The 18,353-nt window shown below is 36.9% G+C and overlaps 1 protein-coding gene across 30 annotated transcripts in view; it reads right to left on the reverse strand.

Annotated features, from left to right (window-relative positions):
• Positions 1-3,715: 3,715 nt before the first annotated feature.
• LOC128182675 (androglobin-like) overlaps positions 3,716-18,353 on the reverse strand; it is a 62,867-nt gene continuing 48,229 nt past the window's right edge. For 21 of the 30 annotated variants that reach the window (XM_052851381.1, XM_052851377.1, XM_052851385.1 and 18 more), the window contains 24 exons: positions 17,818-17,862; positions 17,437-17,590; positions 17,085-17,199; positions 15,225-15,392; positions 14,890-15,031; positions 14,496-14,594; positions 12,157-12,201; positions 11,480-11,494; positions 10,893-10,929; positions 10,680-10,774; positions 10,486-10,579; positions 10,106-10,240; positions 9,823-9,976; positions 9,493-9,683; positions 9,050-9,252; positions 8,836-8,927; positions 8,639-8,698; positions 8,219-8,330; positions 7,864-7,875; positions 6,915-7,120; positions 6,704-6,799; positions 6,332-6,561; positions 5,971-6,154; positions 3,716-5,029 (listed from right to left, as the gene is read on the reverse strand). In XM_052851381.1, coding sequence (XP_052707341.1) covers positions 4,823-5,029; positions 5,971-6,154; positions 6,332-6,561; positions 6,704-6,799; positions 6,915-7,120; positions 7,864-7,875; positions 8,219-8,330; positions 8,639-8,698; positions 8,836-8,927; positions 9,050-9,252; positions 9,493-9,683; positions 9,823-9,976; positions 10,106-10,240; positions 10,486-10,579; positions 10,680-10,774; positions 10,893-10,929; positions 11,480-11,494; positions 12,157-12,201; positions 14,496-14,594; positions 14,890-15,031; positions 15,225-15,392; positions 17,085-17,199; positions 17,437-17,590; positions 17,818-17,862 — 2,891 coding nt within the window. In that variant the 3' untranslated portion in view covers positions 3,716-4,822. Of the gene's footprint in view, positions 5,030-5,510; positions 5,633-5,970; positions 6,155-6,331; positions 6,562-6,703; positions 6,800-6,914; positions 7,121-7,863; positions 7,876-8,218; positions 8,331-8,638; positions 8,699-8,835; positions 8,928-9,049; positions 9,253-9,492; positions 9,684-9,822; positions 9,977-10,105; positions 10,241-10,485; positions 10,580-10,679; positions 10,775-10,892; positions 10,930-11,479; positions 11,495-12,156; positions 12,202-14,495; positions 14,595-14,889; positions 15,032-15,224; positions 15,393-17,084; positions 17,200-17,436; positions 17,591-17,817; positions 17,863-18,353 lie in introns of all 30 variants that reach the window. The other 9 variants (XM_052851363.1, XM_052851392.1, XM_052851372.1 and 6 more) reach the window with 8 other exon arrangements.

Here is an 18,353-nt window from a genome sequence, read left to right on the forward strand (position 1 = left end):
TGACTATCAAAGCAAATGAAAGAGCCAACAACGGGTACATTCCGTATGCTCTGAACAATATAAGTGATACTGTCATGAAACGATCTGTCCGTTTTAACCGAACGGACGAAGTTTTTGAATTTTCGCCTTTTGAGCCATTAGTGTCTTCCTAACGTTAAGATTTTATTTATTTTAGATTATTTATGACGATCTTTCAGAGAACTTGCATATCGATTTCAGGAAGGAAACTTCAGCATATGACTTTAAGAGTTGTTATCTGAAATAAAAACATACAAGTAATGTTTGGTAATCTATATAACGTTTCAGTTTGGGGAAAGATAGATTTAAACACAAGGACAAAAGCCTAGGGTGCCCAATTCAACAACAATTACTTATCAAAAAGTCAATATGGCTGGTACTACAGCAGCGTCATTTCATGCGATAAAAACATGGCTAGAGGACCCGTATCTTGACGTTTTCAAGAGACTTCTCCAGGTTAGGATCTTAACCCGAAAAAATCGACCCGACCCTCTACTCACGCGCACGTGAAGGGTACCCTGAAACAGCTCAGGTTCTACGGCGAATTAATAAAGGATTTTATTTTGATTTCTCTACTTTGTTAAATTTTCATTTTAAGCACGAATTTTGACCGAGCATAAAGGGCAGTGAGAATTTGGTTTTGATCTTCATAGACAACTAGACAAAAGATAGCGGTACCGAGGGAAAGCCAGGCTCTCTGGCTTACAATCCCCACTTAAGCCTGTGTATAATTCCTTATAACTTTTCTATTTTAGTTTGTTAATATCAATAGTGATGAATAGACATTCCTGGCCTGATAGGAAACCGCCATACGCCGCGGTTTATCACGAGCTGCAGACCGCGGACTCGGGACAATCCAGCGTGTTTACCGAGTCTCAGGCCATCCTTTTCAAATTTTAAACATATCTATGTCCGTAAGTAATGAAGTCTTTGATGAACCGTGTATTTTTTAATAAAGCATTTTGTTTTTCAAATTCAGATCAATAACTTTGTATATATTCAGGCACGAATCGGTGCTCTTCTCATTTAAGGCTTTTGTATATCCCAGAAAATCTCACTGAGAGGGTATCAAAAAATTTCAGGGTAAATTTTTCAAGCCATCTACAAGATTGAAATTTATGGTCCACAAATCTTCATAAACAAACAGGAAAAAGTTATGTAGAGAAGACAAACGAAATTTATAAATTGCTAGGTCTAGTTGCGAAAAGTATTAATTTGTTAGAGCTACGAGTTGTTCTTTGCCAGAAGTGCTTTAAAATGAGATTATACTAGAACCAACTCCTGACACATTGACAACATATATTGGAAATTGTTTCCATGAACAAATGTGTAAAATGTATGGGACAATCTGAGTCATTTCCTCACTTATTAAATCCAATCAATGTCTTTTATTAAATTCTCGGCGTAGTGGGTTGTAAAATTTATTCAACAGTTTCTTTTCCAGCCCAAAAAGTGACACACAAAAAGCAAGTTGGTGTGAACTTTAACATAAAAAAAACTTGAAGTAGGGAAGAATAATAGAGCTATACTGCCCTTACAATCTGTCATTCATCTCCCCAGTGTACGGTCTTTGTCGTCGGCTGCAGTGACATATATATAGGTACACAACAGGTTTATTTTATTTAGACTTAACGGAAAGCTGCTAATAGTCCTGGGGTACCTAGGAACCCCCGCACAAATAGAACCCCTTCCCCCTGTATGGCGGGTCACAGGGTGCGAGGGATATGAATAATTGAACGTATGAAATATCAATAATCACGGTTATAAAGCGACGCTAGAAAGGACAGCGGAACAGGCGTGTATAAAATCAGTGACACTTGTCGGAACCAATTTATATTACCTAAGGAAAATAAACAAACCAATGTATCTAATCAAAGGAAAACAAACAAACAAACAAACCAATGTATCTAATCAAAGGAAAACAAACAAACAAACAAACAAAACAGTGTATTCAATCAAATAAAAACAAACAAACCGACTGAACTGTTTATTTACAATTTTAAACTTAACTTTTTTTTTTAGAAAGTGTAGCAATGGTAATTACGTTAACAGGATTCATGATAGTCTCACTTGCGTTGGCGCTTTGCAAAGTGAAAAAGTGCAGGCTTTATAAACATAATTTTTTTTTCTCATTAAACTAGCAACCAATGAACTACAACAAATATTTATTCAGTTTTGCTCATATTTAATTTCATATCAAAATACCGGTAATTAATATAATTTATATCACTGAAGATATCCGTTATCGAGATTCGCAAGCAACATATTCAAATAAAGATGTCCTCAATTGACTAATGACTTTATTATTGGTATTTTGAATTCATATATCGATTAATTTTATTCAGTTCCTGAATTGAGTCGCTCTTTAGCGGGATAGATTATATCATTAATTTTATAAATGGATGGTGACACGCAATTAAACGTTTTCCTTTAAGGACATGATCAAAATTTATTTGTCTACTTTCGAAGAGACCACATGGCATCTCCGTGTCAACAGAAGTCAAAACAACACCGCTTTAATACACAGCATTTGTCTTGCCAGGTTCCTCTACTTTGCATTAACGCACTGTAAGTGTAAAAAATGTATTTCTATCTTCCTTTAAGGGAGAATAGAAATACATTCTTTAACAAAACATCTAATTTGTGAGAAAATAATTTTCTGACCTTGATCTTTCTGAAGACCTTGACACATTTTTATTTTGCGTTTTCCTTCCGTTTCCAGGGACTATTCCACATAATATTATTTTCACCAAACTTCTTAAACCGATACAAATTAGCGAGAATGATAGACACTGGCGTGAGAAATTTAGTAATCATCATAAACTTCTGACATTGACCTCTGTATGTCCTTCAACTTCAACAAGGTCAGACTGTGGAACAATGAAACAACTACAAAAGGGAACTGGGTGATGCAAGTTAGACTGTCAAAAGGATTTTAAACATTCATATATCCAATTTTAATATTTTGTTTTTACCACTGAATCTTTCTGGTCGGGACAGGCTGTGATATGGAAAAGGGTATCAATTATTATATTTATTACATACTTAGTGATAAGATATAAAAAAAAAAAATGATTTTAAATTTTATTTAAGAGAAGTATGTACATGTATCAAATTAAAATATGAGATCTTACTTTTTTAACCTAACATGCAGCTACAGAACCGGAATTTCCTCAGCTTTTAAAATTAACTGCTCCAAATCATTTACTAGCATATACATTTACTAGCATTTTAAGTTTTCAACTGTACTTAAAAATGTCGACTGTAACAAACGTTTTATTTTTCATCTGTAAACATGCGCATATGCCGAAAGAAATAAAGGCAGAGGAGTTCCGCAAGGGGTGTAATACGGATCTGTATCAGCCCCGGAGGCCGATCCGTGTTTTGTGATGTCATCTGTATCACATATGCAAAAAAAAACCCTGTATTTATTACTACGTATGTAATAAATTTAATCAATCGCAACAAATACTATAAAGAGTATAAGAGTAGATCACGAAAAAATTATATTTCTTATGTGTGAATTTCAAACCATATTCGAATTGGTCAGGGTATAAGTACACTTCCCAGAGTTCCTTCTCATGATTCTGGGCATCAAAATCACATGACATCAGTAGAAATTGCTAGGAATCAACAAACCACTATATATCAATATTTCTCAATAAGAGACATCCTTAAAAATCAGAATGCAAACCAATATTATTCAATATCCATTTTATTCAAATTCGTACAAAATATTATCAGAACAATTAATATGACATTTATATCCTAAGATGCACATTTATGCTACATGTACTCCACTGGACGACACAGATTGTTGATATGTAAGACATTAAATAAAGACAAAAGTCTATAGAGACAGACCAAGAACGATCCGGAAAATAGATTATGCATAATATATTGTTGTAGATATGTTTTAAAAATCTGACCAACTGACCAATCAAGTCTCTCTGCATCTCCTTTCCTTGGATAGAGAATAAAGCTATATTATATAGCTATATACCAGTAAATCTTGATATCAGCACTATTTTTTTTACCCTAACTCATAAAGAAATCGAGCAAATTTCAAAAATGAATGCGAGCTTATCCTGATTTTAAAAAATTAAAATTAATCAAATCTTGGATTTTTGTATGTTGTTGAGCAAGAGATGATTTGATTGGTCAGATAAGTCATGTGATATGGACTAGAGAGAACCACTGGACTTACAATATCACAAACAACACTGATCATTGGAGGACGGAGGTCTCAAGGGCCACTTATGATCGGCAAGAACCAGTGGTAAGGACGGAATGACTGAGACACGGCACTGCTGGAGCCTCACTCTCGGGCTCGTCAGAGCCAGATGTAGGGCGCGGTACACTTACACCAAACCTATAGCTTTCCATTCATACAACCTTCAAACTCAATAACTAGAAAATTTATATCATTAACTAAATTGAAAAATATTTCAGGAAATTAAACAATTTTTTTTTTCAAAGAAACAAACTGCTCTGAAGGGGACGTACAACATTTTTCAGACAAAGAGCATACAGACATTTGCAGTGCACAAATACACACATAAAAATGTACCCACAAAAAAAAAATATCAAAAGTTTCACACCCACATTCTCTCAATAAAATTAAGTGCTGTAAATTGTGTAGCACTGTTTATAAAATGCATCATACCAAATCAGTCTTCATAAGACCTGATTGTTACAAACAAGTCGATAACAGTAACAATATCAGCAATAAGAGTTATTTTCTATCTACAACACATTTCATATCACAGATATTTGGAACAGTCCTATATTAATACTTGGTGAGTTACTTCCCCTTCTTCTTTCCATTTGCTGGACTTTTCTTCCCCTTGGCACTCTTTCTTCCCTTCGGAGATTTGGAATTCTGATCGGACAAGGACGCTGCCTCTTTGGCCTCTAGCTCTTCCTGTTTTTTGCGTTCCGCCTCCAGATATTTTTGACGAATGGCCTCCCGAGGTGCGTTAATGGACTCACGAGCAGCATCTAACATTGCCTGAGGTAAAAACAGCATTTGCAGAGCAAAGACTATAAAGCCATTTGTAATGCAGAAACAAACCATTCAGAAGTCTTATTTTGATAGTCTTTATTTAATTCATAACATTCATTTATTGAAAAGTTTAAACATCTATTGATCTCTCTAAATATACAGTGTACTAGCATGTGAATTCTAAACATCAGAAGTCTACAATGTGTTAGTGGGCTTATAGTTGAAAGACAGGTGAAGCAAAGAGGAAATCAAGAGGCAACCAGACACAAACAAAACAGGTATTCCAGGTGTAAAACTAACAAATCTTCTCATGCTGAATCCAAAGCTAAAGTCTGTTGGCAAACAGTCATTGTGAAGCAAAGAAAACAAATAATAATGGACTGACAGAAATACACAAAGAGAGAAAAAACACAGTCAAAAGAACATAAACATGGCAAATAAAAAGTGAACAATAGGTAAGCTATAGAACAGTCAATAGAGAATGTACAATGTTCAGGCGACTTGCTCAGAGACTGCAGGCTGGCTCTGCGGAGGTCCCTCCACCTGATGTTTGGCACGAATTGTTTCATAAGCAAGCGCTATAAGTTGTCTATCTTGATCGAGGCGGTCCTAAGTAGGGATCAGATAGAGGCAGATTGTTAGCATGATACACTGACAGACAGACAGACAGACAAAGACAGACGGACAGACAGAGAACAATATGTCCCTGAAGTGACACACTGCTGTCTTCAAGATGAACAGAAGAGTAAGTAGCAATAGATGACATGAAGAAATTAGTATAGACAAGAATTAGATTCTAGAACATTGTCACGTTATATTGAGGTTAATGATATTAATTAGCTGTGCTTTAGATGTTAATCAGAGGTTAGGTGATTTGAACCCCCTCCCCCTGACTACTACTGATACACTGCCCCTCCCCCCAGGTAATACCAACTAGCTGCCCTTACCTGGAGCTCCTCACACTGCTCCAGTTGCCGGATCTTTGTCAGATTGCGCTTTTGTTTGTCCTGCTCGCGCCACGCCTTGACCTGATCTCTAAAGGCTTTGTACTCCTCCACCTGTTTTTTCTGTTCCTCCTCACGTCGACGAATCTCCTCATCGTCAAGGTAACGAGGCTCACGCTCTGGTTTCCTACACAACAAATAAAATTCAATTATAGCATCTTTCTATATCATTACTATTCAAGTCTTTATAAGGGGAGAATAGGGTGACAATTCCCTTTTTCCTGTTCATATTGAATTTACTCAATAAAAATTTGTTTTATAATAAAATCACAAATTTGTTAGTATGTCAACTATGGTTACTTACTTTAGGAATGAGGAGAAGTCCATGGGTTGCAGCATTTCTGTGGGGGTGGGGGCGGGAGGTGGTTCCAGGGTCAGGTTCTCCTCACCCTGCTCCCCGTGGAGTGAGAGTGGAGTCTGTGGGGGAGGTACCTCCTCCTGCTCCACTGGTTTCTCCTCCCCTGCCTCAGTCTCCTCTTTGTCGTCCGACTTGAGGGTGTGAGAGTTCAAGTACTTTAACCGGGACTGCATAGCCTAAAGACAGAGATGGAAATACATGAGAGAGACACCTTACAATGCAAATAAAATGTGGTATTTCTGGGAAAATTGCATTCCATTATTATAAGCAATACTAGTAAGCAAGGATATTCACTGAGCATGTCATTAAGTACCCTACCTTGACTGCTCTTCCTTCCTCCGCATTTTCCCACGCTCTTTTCAGGGCTCGGATCTCGTCCGCTCTCTCTGTATCTTTCTTCACTTCAATATCGTCCTAAAAAAACCATTGCAATCTCATTAGCAACTCAGTACTTCTTGGAACAAAGATTACTAAGAATAAACAATGACAAAACCACTCAAACTTCAATATACGGTAATTTGGTATTTACTGCTGAGCTGGCATCGCTAGCGATTCGGAGGCTCCAGTGGGGCTTGCTGTGATCAAATTGTTGGGAGGAGGGTCGGGATCCCTTCTGATCCTTGTCTTTACCCTTATCCTTACCCTTGGCCCCACCCTTGCCCTTGTCCTTACTCCCCGTGCTAGCAGCGGTCTTCTCCTGTTTGGGAGGGGAGGGGGGCCTCTCTTTGTTGACCACTGTTAACACAGAAAACGTAAGGTTGATACAAACAGTTTGTAAATGCTATAAATAAATCAAAGACATTTTTTTATTTTCTATATGAAATAGACAAAATCAAGTAAACTACTTAAGTCTCTACTAAATTCATGCTGTTTATTGCAACTAAACTGTAAGCAAAAGAGGATGGAAGGATCATATATAAAACTCTGTATTTAAGAAAAATACTATGTTGGAAATAGAAAATTTCTGTCAAGGTCATAAAATACTAATATTTTAGTAAATGTACTGATATCTATAAATTTATCTGAATAGGACATACATAATTACAGGGCCAGTAATGTGCTTAATCCTGAAGTAAAATCATGCAAAGGAAGATATATTAGCTAGCTGCTCTAAGATAAGATTTGTTTGAATTGACAATTGATCTACTATGAGTGCTGACTGAACACCTAGTGATACAGGGCCTCCAAGTGGAGACCCGTCGTATATACACAATGTCGGTGTATCAAACTGTGAATCACATACCCATATAACACAACAACCGCTATATACCCATCAACAAAATTGTACACCATCAAAATTAAACCCCAAACACCTTGAATATAACTTATTCAGTATATTTTGACAATTCTAATTCAAATAAAGAAAATAAATGTGCATTTGAATTGTTGTGGGTTTCATTTTCTTCACAATTTGATATTTGAGATATTGAACCCTGAGATGACCCCTGTCTACACAGAGGTCTACCCCCCACACTTACTGTCCTCACGCCCTGAAATCAGGCAAGGTAAGCATTAATACTGTTACAATCACACCAAGCTTGAAAAATCATAGGGAAATTTTGATACATTTTACAGTCGGATCAAAATATTAAAGTTATCTGGAAAGGGTAAATCTGCGGATATAGCCAGACTCACTATATAAATTTATACGATGTTCCTTAGTAAATATAAACACATTTTCAATAAATATTTTCAATGACCTTTTGCTCAAGGGCTTGTACATGTATATAGTTTTGTTTCTAAAACAACACTAGCTTTAGGTATACTGTTTTGCCTTAAAACACTGGCTAGTTACAGATTCTGTACCACAGGCTTCCAGGGGCAGTAACTGACCTTTGAGTTCGTTTTTCTCCAGGTCCTTCAACATCTGTACGAATGCCCAGCTGGACTCCGACAGGGGCCAGCTGTTCTTAAGGACCATGGCCTGGATGATGTACTTGTGGGGCTGAATAGAAAAAATTAAACCATGTATGCGTATTTGTGATACTACAAAAAAGACCAATAATTCAATATTTAAAGTCTATATCCATATTTTCTAAAAATAAACAATTCTTGCTCAAACATTTTTAAATCAGTAATTAAATCATATGACATTAACTGATACAATATCAATACATGTATATATTGTGCTTTTTAAGTTTGGTGTGTTGCTACTGGGAAAGTGTTAAAGATACCATTGTTTCAGCACCTACCAAACTGCAATGTAAACATACAATGGCCACACCCCCTCCAGAGCGAGACAGGGATAATTACCTTAAAGTCCCTCTCCTCAAGCTCAATCTCACTGGCGTCTGAGTGACGACTGCTCGGCCTCTGAGGGAACAAATTACATCAGTGAACTCGTGAAATCGGCAAGATATAATACCACACAATGGACAGTGAAGTGAGGACAAAGTTAACGAACAAAAATCAAACAACAGGGGAGCTCTACACAGACTTATCTGACTTACTGATATTCTGCCCTCTGGACTCTTCCCAGATCCTGAACGCTTCTTGCCCACGTTTTCTTTGCTTCCTCCTTTACCCTTAGTTTCTTTGGTAGCTGAAATTTTTTAAATTGATTTTCAAACTAAGAGTGTGAATAACCTTCAAAAACATTAATTTAATGCCTTCACAATGAAATAGAAAATGAGAATATCTAATGGATGAAAAATATAAACATACAAGCTCTAGAACTCGGGCGCTTCTCTTCATTGGGGTCAAAGTCCTTCAGGAAGAGGAAGGACGGGATGACAGCATGACCTTTGCCCTGAGTGGTGGCAACCTCGACCTCATTGTCCAGGATCACCAGTTTAATGTAGACGTCCAGTTTAGATGTGTTGACCTGGATTGTGGACAGATGATCCTCTGTCACCTTAACTGTGTACCTGTCCAACAAACAAAGAAATACAACGTCAGAATCATTATTTGTATCATAATCTACTTGAACTCAAGTTTTTGTTACAAAAAGAGCGAGGGGATTGTTTTACAGGGAATAAAAATGAAGTACATGTGTAATATTAATTTTGAATTACAATAGAAAATGATAATTTAATTCAAAGATGTAATACTACAAGTTAAAGTTCAAAAGGTAACCATGGAACAGGAAGGATAATATTAATTCCTACCTGAATATGACATGGCTGGAGTTTGGCATGTAGTAGTCTGTGATGTGCTTCACAACGAAGCTGGAGTTGACGGTGTCTGGTTTTGCCGGGGCAGGGAGGGGGCTCAGTGAACCAATCAGACGCATCCTCCACTTGTTGCTAGGGATACCCTGATCAGTCGTCCTTGCTTCAGCGACAAATGTGTAGCCTTTCTAAAATGGGAAAAAATTACATTTGAATTTACTGTCAAAATCAGACTCAAGATTAATACATATCTGTTAAAACATCAATAAATATATCTAATGTATTCAAGGATTTTAAAAATATTTCAAAGCCAACAAGTTGACTGACCCTGTTTTTCTTGTAGACATAAGGGGCGACTTTCTGGAAGACACGAGGGATCTCCTCTCCGTTATCGTTATTGACAACACGTAACAGACAGGTGTTGATGGGCACGTACAACTTGGGGACAGCTAGCATTTCCTCTGTCACGTAGAAAATCTCCCTGCAGAGGTGGATTGAAAGAATACAAAAAAACTTCTTATGTTAAAAAAATTATTAATTTAACTTTACTTTATCAGAGTTTTAATGTTTAATAGTAACAGTAAATGAAGTAAGGGTAAAACTAGCTCACCTGAAGACCAAGAACCAATTGTTTGGGGGCTGGTCTGTGTAGGTACCGCTGTAGTCAGCGTAGGAAATCTTGTTCCACTCGTCCTGGTAGAATGGATACTTCACCATGATGTCTGGATCTGTCTTGAACATGTATCTGTTAAAATAAACAGTTCATTAATGGTAACTCACTCTGTGATCAGGTAATAATCAACAAAGTTTTTTAAAAATAGAAGAATAGTAGAAATTGAAATCTATATAGTACGTCTACACATTGCAAAATGTAAACTTGAATATGTCCCCTTTGTGGGGTTGGACTCAAAAGTCATCAGGGCAAAAATTATCTTCCCCCTTGTTCATTCATTGTTACAAATCATTTGTGAGACAATGTACAAGACAAACCTGAACAAGAACAGGCCGTTCTGTTCTGCATTGGGTTCTATGACGTTCCAGCATTTCTGAAGGTTCTCTGCTACTTTAACATTCTCCTCAGTGCCTGTCAAAATCAGAACAGATATATGTAAAGTACATTCTTAACTTACAATATCAAAAGGGACAGGGGTTGTTTTCATCAGAGATGGAGGAGAGAGCCTTACCCTGGGTCCTGGCCTGGGTGATCTTCCTGACATAGAATGCTTTCCAGTTTTTCTGAATCTTTACAGCAGATGTATGCTCAAATGGAGTGGGCTCCCTGAAGAAAATAGTATATATATCAATGAGAATATATGAATCTCCACCATTGTGCACAAAGTGAATATTACTTGATCTGATTGTTAATATTATGCTCTGTATAAAAGTGAGGAACAAACCTGTTTGCCCATGGATTTTCTACTTTTTCTGTTTCACCTAAAAATAATTCACGATTTTTCAAATCACTGAATATATGCATTGTCATTCACACAAAAAACAAGGCAGTATTCATGAATTACAGTTACCAAAATGGAAAATAAATGAAACTGTTACATAGATCACTGAAAATAAAATGCACACATACACATGCAAATAACACACCACATATATAGCCCATGCAGCAGACAACCCCTAGGTGATACCCGTGTATGCCTTGTGCTATCCTTTAGGCCTTCACCTGGAAGGGTTTGTAGCCTAAACCCTTGGTGTGAATGTGTGCTTGATAATGACCAACATAAACCAGACTATAGATGAACCCTTTGAAATTGTAGCCAGTGTAGGTCTGCAGGAAATGTTACAAATACCCAGTCACCCCTCAGTCAAAATAATGAGATATGTAGAGAGAATCGTAGAGGTGCAAAACAGGAAGACCCTTTGACCAAACAACAGAACCAAAGATGTGTAAAAAAGCAGTATAAAATTCAGAAGTACTGTATTCAATAACCCTGCATACTCTGAGACAAGGGGAGTAACTGTGTGGACCTACCATTGTGTTGTGTCTCTGTGAGGCGAGTAGAAAATAAGAATCAGCACACAACAACTACTCTCATAATATTTGACAAATACACACTAGCTACAGGAATTATTCAAATCAGCCTTTGGATCTTATTATAACCGACATTGTTAATTCTGGATATTTTCAAGGAGTAATTTCATTTCTGTGTTATACGGCATTCAGTGGAGGTAATTTTAGCGTAAATGATGAATTTACAAAAGTTGTCCTGAAACAGATTGTTGCAGTATGTCTTTTTGAAATTGTTTGCATGGTGATCCATTTTGAAAAGCTTTATCATTGCAAAATTTCCCCAACACGAATAAAATATGACTTTTTGTTTACATCAAATACTTGTAATGAATTAACATTAAGATGACATTTGAAAATCAATGAAACAATTTCATATGAGAGATAATCATAAAATCAAAGAGAAAACACACGTAAGTCAGAGCTACTTTTAGGCGATTTTATAAAATTTGTTTATCCTATTTGTAAAATTTTCTGTTTTAGGAAATGAGCAATTCTGATTAAAGATGTTTAGACAAAGGACAATTGTAGAGCTAAATAGATCTAGCTAGCATGAGAGATGATTCTAGCAATGCTGGTTTAAGTACTATATAGCGCACCAAACCAACTGTCAGACAGAACGTGAGATTCGGATATCCTACCTAGAGACTTAGAGCCCTGGGCACCTTCTAACCCACTGTTTCTGCCTGTAGTAAAAAATCACACACCCATATACATTGTAAGTTAGAGATTCTTTCTTTAATCTGTATCTTAGATAAAATGGGACAACATGGTGCCTTGTAGCAAGAATACTTAATATCCTTGGTGACACTGAATGAATATGTCATTACTTTTTAGGATTAGACTCTACTATTAAGAAATTAAAAACCAGAGTGAAATGATAGCAGAAGCAAAGCTACAGTTATTCAGAAAATGATGAAAACGCAGTGAACAGATTTTATCTAAAACTCATAATAGAACAAATTCATTGGATGGATGATCAGTAGACAAAAACAGATTCTGTAGACATCATTAGTCACTGCACTCAGATGTTTAAGCATCCACAGAAGACAAAATATATTAGAAGATTTAATGCATAGTTGACAGAATCGTAAGAATAGATCATTAAATAGACTTGATCAGTAGACAAAGTGCATAATCCATTCATATAGATTTATTAAATAGACTTGACCAGTAGACAAATTAGACAGACTATCAAATGAGTAGATACTCCAGTTATGCACAATAGACATAGCTACATACATTATATATAGCCATATATTACAGTAGACTGACAGATTTATTGGTAACAATAGATTTCCAGTATATGTTGAATCTTTCAGTAGAAAAACATTTTATCAGCAGACATGCGCTATCAACTTTTAAATATTTGAAGCATAATTTCAGTGAAGAAGAATACAGAATCTATCAGGACAATAAAAGAGCTATACTAGACAAACTCTATTTTCACATAATTTTATATAATACATGCATAAGCAGACTGTATCAGTAGGCAAAATAGAAATTAATATAAGCAGATAAATTATATCAGATGTGATCTCTCAGCAGACATATTGTATAAAGAAAGAGACTCTGTTAGTAGACCGACTCTATTTAAGTATTCAATTTCTACTTTGAAATTTCGCAGATAATATATATACACTTCATTAGTAGACAGAGTCTACCAGTACACTGTATCAGTAGACAAAGTAGACAGTCTATTAGTAGACATGCTCTATCAGTTAATGGACTTTATTAGTAGACTGGCTTTATCTTAAACAAACAACATTACTTATATAATCAAAAACATCAGATTGTATGGACACACTGTGTCAGAAGACACAATTACTGTCTAGGTGGACAGAGTCTGGTAGACACACTAGACAAAATGATCTGTAACTCAGTACACTGTATCAGTAGTATTGGTACACTTTATCAGTAGACAGAGTCCATAAATAGACATGCTCTATCAGTATTATGGATACACTGTGTCAGTGTACATAGCAGACAGTCTATCAGTACTCTGTATTTATAGACACAGTAAACAGTCTCTGTAGACAGAGTAGACAGTTTATCAACACACTGTATCTATAGACACAGTAGACAATCCTACCAGCACACTGTATCTATAGACACAGTAGACAATCCTACATGCACACTGTATCTATAGACACAGTAGACAGTTTATCAACACACTGTATCTATAGACACAGTAGACAATCCTACAAGCACACTGTATCTATAGACACAGTAGACAATCCTACATGCACACTGTATCTATAGACACAGTAGACAATCCTACATGCACACTGTATCTGTAGACACAGTAGACAATCCTACATGCACACTGTATCTATAGACACAGTAGACAATCCTACATGCACACTGTATCTGTAGACACAGTAGACAATCCTACATGCACACTGTATCTATAGACACAGTAGACAATCCTACATGCACACTGTATCTGTAGACACAGTAGACAATCCTACATGCACACTGTATCTATAGACACAGTAGACAGTTTATCAACACACTGTATCTTTAGACACAGTAGACAATCCTACCAGCACACTGTATCTGTAGACACAGTAGACAATCCTACCAGCACACTGTATCTATAGACACAGTAGACAATCCTACATGCACACTGTATCTGTAGACACAGTAGACAATCCTACATGCACACTGTATCTGTAGACACAGTAGACAATCCTACATGCACACTGTATCTGTAGACACAGTAGACAATCCTACCAGCACACTGTATCTATAGACACAGTAGACAATCCTACCAGCACACTGTATCTATAGACACAGTAGACAATCCTACCAGCACACTGTATCTATAGACACGGTAGTCATTTTATCAGAACACTGTATTTATAGACACAGTAGACATTCTCTATAAACAGAGTAGACAGTCTATCAATACACTGTATCAGTAGACACAGTAGACAGAGACTGGTAGACACAATAGACAGAATGTTGTGAGACTTACGCTGCTGCTGTTGCTGTTTCCCCTTGTCCTTGTCTTTGTCCTTTTCTTTGCCACCGCCCGGTGGTTTGGCGGAGCCGCGGTGACTTGTAGTGGCGGTGCCTGGTAAGGTTAAGCCAGCGTGTTAGTTCATGGGAGCATATAGACATGCTTTGATTAAGGGCATTTTTTCTTCTAATTTCCATCATACATGCTATTAAACTGTTCTACACAATGTACACATCTGTTATAATCTGCATGCAAATTCAAGAGACTCAAAGTATATGATAAAATTTTGATGAATCTTTTCTAATCATGAAGCAAACAATCTAACCATTATAGAATTTGTTGTAGCATTGCAATGAATTTCACTGTTGTTTAAAAGTTCTAAATTAAGAAGTCAATATGATACACTGACCTGGTCGACTACTGGTAGGGAGTCCCAGGATATTTTTAGTTGTGGAATCAAATGTGAAGCACCTCCAGGCGAAGGCTATATCTGGTGTGGCTATGTCACTCAGGGACTTACGTAGCATGTTGTACAGAGCGTCATTAAATACCTACAACACACAGCAACCTCTTTGTATGTTTACCGAATCAATAAATATCAAATTTTATATTGATTTTAACAACATAACTTTACTCATGATATTCATCAAAATGTTAGAATACAATTTCAATAGTCTACAATTTTCCAACATTTTCTGAAGCTCTGACTGCACACACAGTCTGAGTGGAGGGCAGACAACTGACCTCGAAGTGGTGCTGTTTGGACATGAGTTTGTCGTGTCTGTAGGGACAGTGGTGGCTGACCAGTTCGTCCCAGCTCCTCTTGAAGGCCTCGGTGTCGGTGAAGCTATTGATACACTTCCCAATACTGTTGATCACTTGTAAGGCATTGTCTACAAACCGGCAACTCTCCTGTAACAAAGCAACAGAATATAAAATAATGTCAATGCAACAACTGTCAGAGGGAACAACAGATTACAGCAATCAACTTAACATCTGTGTAACAGAGCAACAGATTCAGCTATCAACTTAACATCTGTGTAACAGAGCAACAGATTACAGCTATCAACTTAACATCTGTGTAACAGAGCAACAGATTACAGCTATCAACTTAACATCTGTGTAACAGAGCAACAGATTACAGCTATCAACTTAACATCTGTGTAACAGAGCAACAGATTCAGCTATCAACTTAACATCTGTGTAACAGAGCAACAGATTACAGCTATCAACTTAACATCTGTGTAACAGAGCAACAGATTACAGCTATCAACTTAACATCTGTGTAACAGAGCAACAGATTACAGCTATCAACTTAACATCTGTGTAACAGAGCAACAGATTACAGCTATCAACTTAACATCTGTGTAACAGAGCAACAGATTCAGCTATTAACTTAACATCTGTGTAACAGAGCAACAGATTCAGCTATTAACTTAACATCCGTGTAACAGAGCAACAGATTACAGCAATCAACTTAACATCTGTGTAACAGAGCAACAGAGTACAGCTATCAACTTAACATCTGTGTAAACAGAGCAACAGATTACAGCTATCAACTTAACATCTGTGTAACAGAGCAACAGATTCAGCTATCAACTTAACATCTGTGTAACAGAGCAACAGATTCAGCTATCAACTTAACATCTGTGTAACAGAGCAACAGATTACAGCTATCAACTTAACATCTGTGTAACACAGCAACAGATTACAGCAATCAACTTAACATCTGTGTAACAGAGCAACAGATTCAGCTATTAACTTAACATCTGTGTAACAGAGCAACAGATTCAGCTATCAACTTAACATCTGTGTAACAGAGCAACAGATTACAGCTATCAACTTAACATCTGTGTAACAGAGCAACAGATTACAGCAATCAACTTAACATCTGTGTAACAGAGCAACAGATTACAGCTATCAACTTAACATCTGTGTAACAGAGCAACAGATTACAGCTATCAACTTAACATCTGTGTAACAGAGCAACAGATTCAGCTATCAACTTAACATCTGTGTAACAGAGCAACAGATTACAGCTGTCAACTTAACATCTGTGTAACAGAGCAACAGATTACAGCTATCAACTTAACATCTGTGTAACAGAGCAACAGATTCAGCTATTAACTTAACATCTGTGTAACAGAGCAACAGATTCAGCTATTAACTTAACATCCGTGTAACAGAGCAACAGATTACAGCTATCAACTTAACATCTGTGTAACAGAGCAACAGATTCAGCTATCAACTTAACATCTGTGTAACAGAGCAACAGATTACAGCTGTCAACTTAACATCTGTGTAACAGAGCAACAGATTACAGCTGTCAACTTCACTCTTACCAAAAAGTTTACATGTGGACCTTGGAGAACAACTCTAGATCTACTAAGCAGAGCGTAGATGCATAAAACTATACTTGAGTATTACTTTTTACAGAAATTATTTTCCAAATATTATCTTCAAAACTGACAAAATCTAATACACTCCAGTGTTTGATTACTAAGGATAATCGGCCTAATACATGTACCAGAAGTACTATAAATATTTTTCCGGATTTCTTTCTCTGGGCTAAATATACCCAGTCTTTCCATGGGCTGACCTTACCTTTGTGAGTTCCGGCATGACCTCCTCTTCGTTACCAAACACGAAGGGAACGGTGGACACCAGGTGGACACAGTATCCCAGGGGTCCGGACATCATAAACCGCAGAACATGGCGCCTAATCAAAACAGAGATCAAACACTGGTATCAGTCTGACAAGTTTGACATCAATGGTTAAAATCTTCAGATTTTTTATTAAAATATATTGATTATGGATACAAGTAAATTTTTAATTCACAAAAACTTTGAACTACAGCATTTAAGAGAATAAGAAATACACAGGAGTATAGTAAAATCCAGTGAGGACATGCCCAGTGATTGGGTTAATGGCAGCATGAACCACAGGCAGACTTACCCGGCGGGTAGATTGAGGACTGCCGCCTTTGTGGCGGTTGTTCTGATACGTAGAATTGGTTGCCCGGTAACCAGACTCTTCCAGGAGTACGGTTCGGCCACCAGGGTACCGGGGTTCACAACCGCTGGGGGCTTGGGCTCACCGGCTATAGAACCTAATAAATTTCACCAAGATTTAACTTACAACTCCCTTCATACTTTTGAGCACTTTCAATAATTCATGGTAAGTGATTTCTTTGTTAAATCAGTATTATCAAAGTTACCTTAGGAGCTATGCTATCTTACTAATTATATAAAGTCTTACAACACATGCATATGGAGACATTGAATCACACAAACAAGTTGTCTGCCCTTGGCATTTAACAGATTTTTCTGCTCTTACCTTCCACACTTTGGTCAGGGTCCACCTTAATCTCAGGTGGTTCCTCTGAGAGCATTAACAATGACCAAATAAACAGATTACATCACAATGACAACAACAGGTGAGCAGGTCATACAAGGACAGGTGAGCACAATGAACAGTGACTAAAACATAGTCATTTTACAGGAGACTAGCTATTTTGTTTACAGTTTATAGGGATTATGACTAGCAATGCCTCTTTACAGTCTACAAGGGTCTATCTGTGACACTGATTGTGAAATATTTACAAGGAGCTATCTATCTGGGTACCAGAACAATGTTAACTGTACACATTCATTGTCAAAGGTTTTGGGACAATGAGTAATGAATGCGTACAATCAAAAAAAAAAAAAAAAAAAAAAAAATCAAGAGGGTTCTCCATTAAAATCTTTGATAGTCTTAGCTGTTAATCACCAGTAAATTGAAGGTCACTTAGGTTTTCAAGCACTACATGTTTCAGCATGTTGGCTCTATTCTATGCTAGACTTTAGGATTTGGTAGAATTTCTATACATGTAC

Source organism: Crassostrea angulata, chromosome 5, assembly GCF_025612915.1.
Source record: "Crassostrea angulata isolate pt1a10 chromosome 5, ASM2561291v2, whole genome shotgun sequence".
Lineage (NCBI taxonomy): Eukaryota > Metazoa > Mollusca > Bivalvia > Ostreida > Ostreidae > Magallana > Magallana angulata.